This window comes from Tigriopus californicus, chromosome 5, assembly GCF_007210705.1.
Source record: "Tigriopus californicus strain San Diego chromosome 5, Tcal_SD_v2.1, whole genome shotgun sequence".
Lineage (NCBI taxonomy): Eukaryota > Metazoa > Arthropoda > Copepoda > Harpacticoida > Harpacticidae > Tigriopus > Tigriopus californicus.
Genome location: NC_081444.1, coordinates 8,816,730 through 8,818,576, shown reverse-complemented (window position 1 = coordinate 8,818,576; position 1,847 = coordinate 8,816,730). Strand labels below are relative to the sequence as shown.

At 47.2% G+C, this 1,847-nt stretch overlaps 1 protein-coding gene across 1 annotated transcript in view; it reads left to right on the top strand.

Moving 5' to 3' along the window:
- Positions 1-1,847, top strand: part of LOC131881094 (E3 ubiquitin-protein ligase listerin-like) — a gene marked incomplete in the record, with an annotated part of 34,162 nt that overhangs the window by 14,927 nt on the left and 17,388 nt on the right. Inside the window, 2 exon segments of the mRNA XM_059227863.1 lie at positions 1-1,032; positions 1,124-1,372. Coding sequence (XP_059083846.1) covers positions 1-1,032; positions 1,124-1,372 — 1,281 coding nt within the window.

The window sequence follows — 1,847 nt, the reverse complement described above, 5'->3', positions numbered from 1 at the left end:
ATGCTTTTGATGCTTTGTGGATGAATCTGAGCGACATCACTTTGAAGCTCAGTAGTTGTGGTCAGCAGGGTAACGGCTCCTCGAAGGACAGTGAGGATTCGCCGTCCCATTTGCTTGGCTGCCTCGGCCTTCTGATGGCCAAGATAAATCCAAGCGAAATCTTTTCCATCATTCCCGCAAAGTCGTCAGGACGCTCGGGTCCCAAACGAGCCAAAGGGGGAATCAAATTTCAATTCCAAGACGACAACAACGACGGCGACGACAACAACGACGGCGACGACGACCACGACAACCTCCGCGAGAACAAGGTTCATTTCGAGGACGGGGCAAACGAGAAGAATGCGAAGAAGAAGAAGAAAGATCTGATCGACCGGAACATGTCAGGCGGTGGGAAACTGGACAACACCACTCGTCAAGTTCCGGAACGACTGGTCGAATTTCAAGAGAAATGGCTCTCTCTGACCACGCAGTTGGCTGTCCAAGCCTTTGTCTCGTACGAGGAGGATCCCGAGAATCATCGATCTCAGCTCTACTTCTTCAATCAACTCCTGCAGAAATGTGGCCAGAAATCGGGCTTTTACCAGAATCTCGCCACGAATCTCCCACAAAAGGAGCTTCTAAAAATAGAACAAACCTCCGGGATCGATGAAGAGATTCAGGCGGCCTCTGCTGTTATGGATGAGATTATTTTCAAGCGATTGGCATCCATGTCCAAATCAAGTCAGTCCAAGATGGAGATTTCCAAATTGGCTCTGTCGATTTACCAACAGCGACTGGTCACATCCAAACCGCTGAGCGGGCGATTCTTCCATCAAGTTCTGTCCCTCGACTCTCATGAGTGGAAAAATGCCTTCCTTGTTCAACTTGGACCCTTGAAATCCACCGATGACAACGTTCGTCAGTGGCTGGCCAGTCCCCAATACGGGGATATGATTCAAAGCGAGGCCAACCTCCTGTTCCAACAGTCCAAGATCCAAGAAACCGACGACTATGAGGCCCTATGGGTCCTGCTCAAAACCTTGTTTCGACACAGTGAGAACTCAACCGGCAAATGGCCTCGTTGACTAGTAAATGATCTGCTTTTGTTCTGCTTGTTAATGCTTCTTTTCTATCCATGGTTTAGGCGACTTTATCTCAGAGGCTCAATTGACTGTCATCCTTCAGAGCTTTAGTAAGGGTGTCCAAAAACTCGCCAGCGAATGTCAACTCCAAAGTAATGGAAAAGAGCAAGCTCTCCATCTCATTTGCGATCTGTTGGTTCTTCTGCAAAGTTCCAACCGTCTCTGTTGGCATGTCCACGAATCCAGGAACGTACTTTTGGGCTTGATTGCTGTCGATTGTAGCAATTTTCTTGTCAGTCCTGAAGCGTCAGGTGAGTGACTCATGACAAACTTGGAAATCAGTTTGAACCATTGAACCAAAATAGCTGATTATTCAATTGCGGGGGCATTCTTTACGTGGAGTTTATAAAAGTGAGGCTTGAAGAAAGTTGGCACCTTGAATGGGTTCGCCCATTTCATGCCATCGAGTTTGAAGGGAAGAGCGAGGGCTTGCCTCTAGCTTCTCTTCACACAAGACTGACAAGAGGGCATGATGAAATGGCGAACCCACTCAACGTGTCTTGACCAATGACTTTTTGAGATCCGAACTTGAATAAACTGCATGCAAAGAAGGCCGCCGTTATTGAATACACAGTTTCTTTTACAAGAGCCGGTTTTCAAGGTATGAATTTCCCTCAAAACACTGGGAGCCAAATATGACGTGAGAGAATGTCTCTTTTCTTCATGAGTGGCTGGAAACTTAGATTCCGGCGACTTGTGAACACAGTGCCATGAAAAAAAATAAGA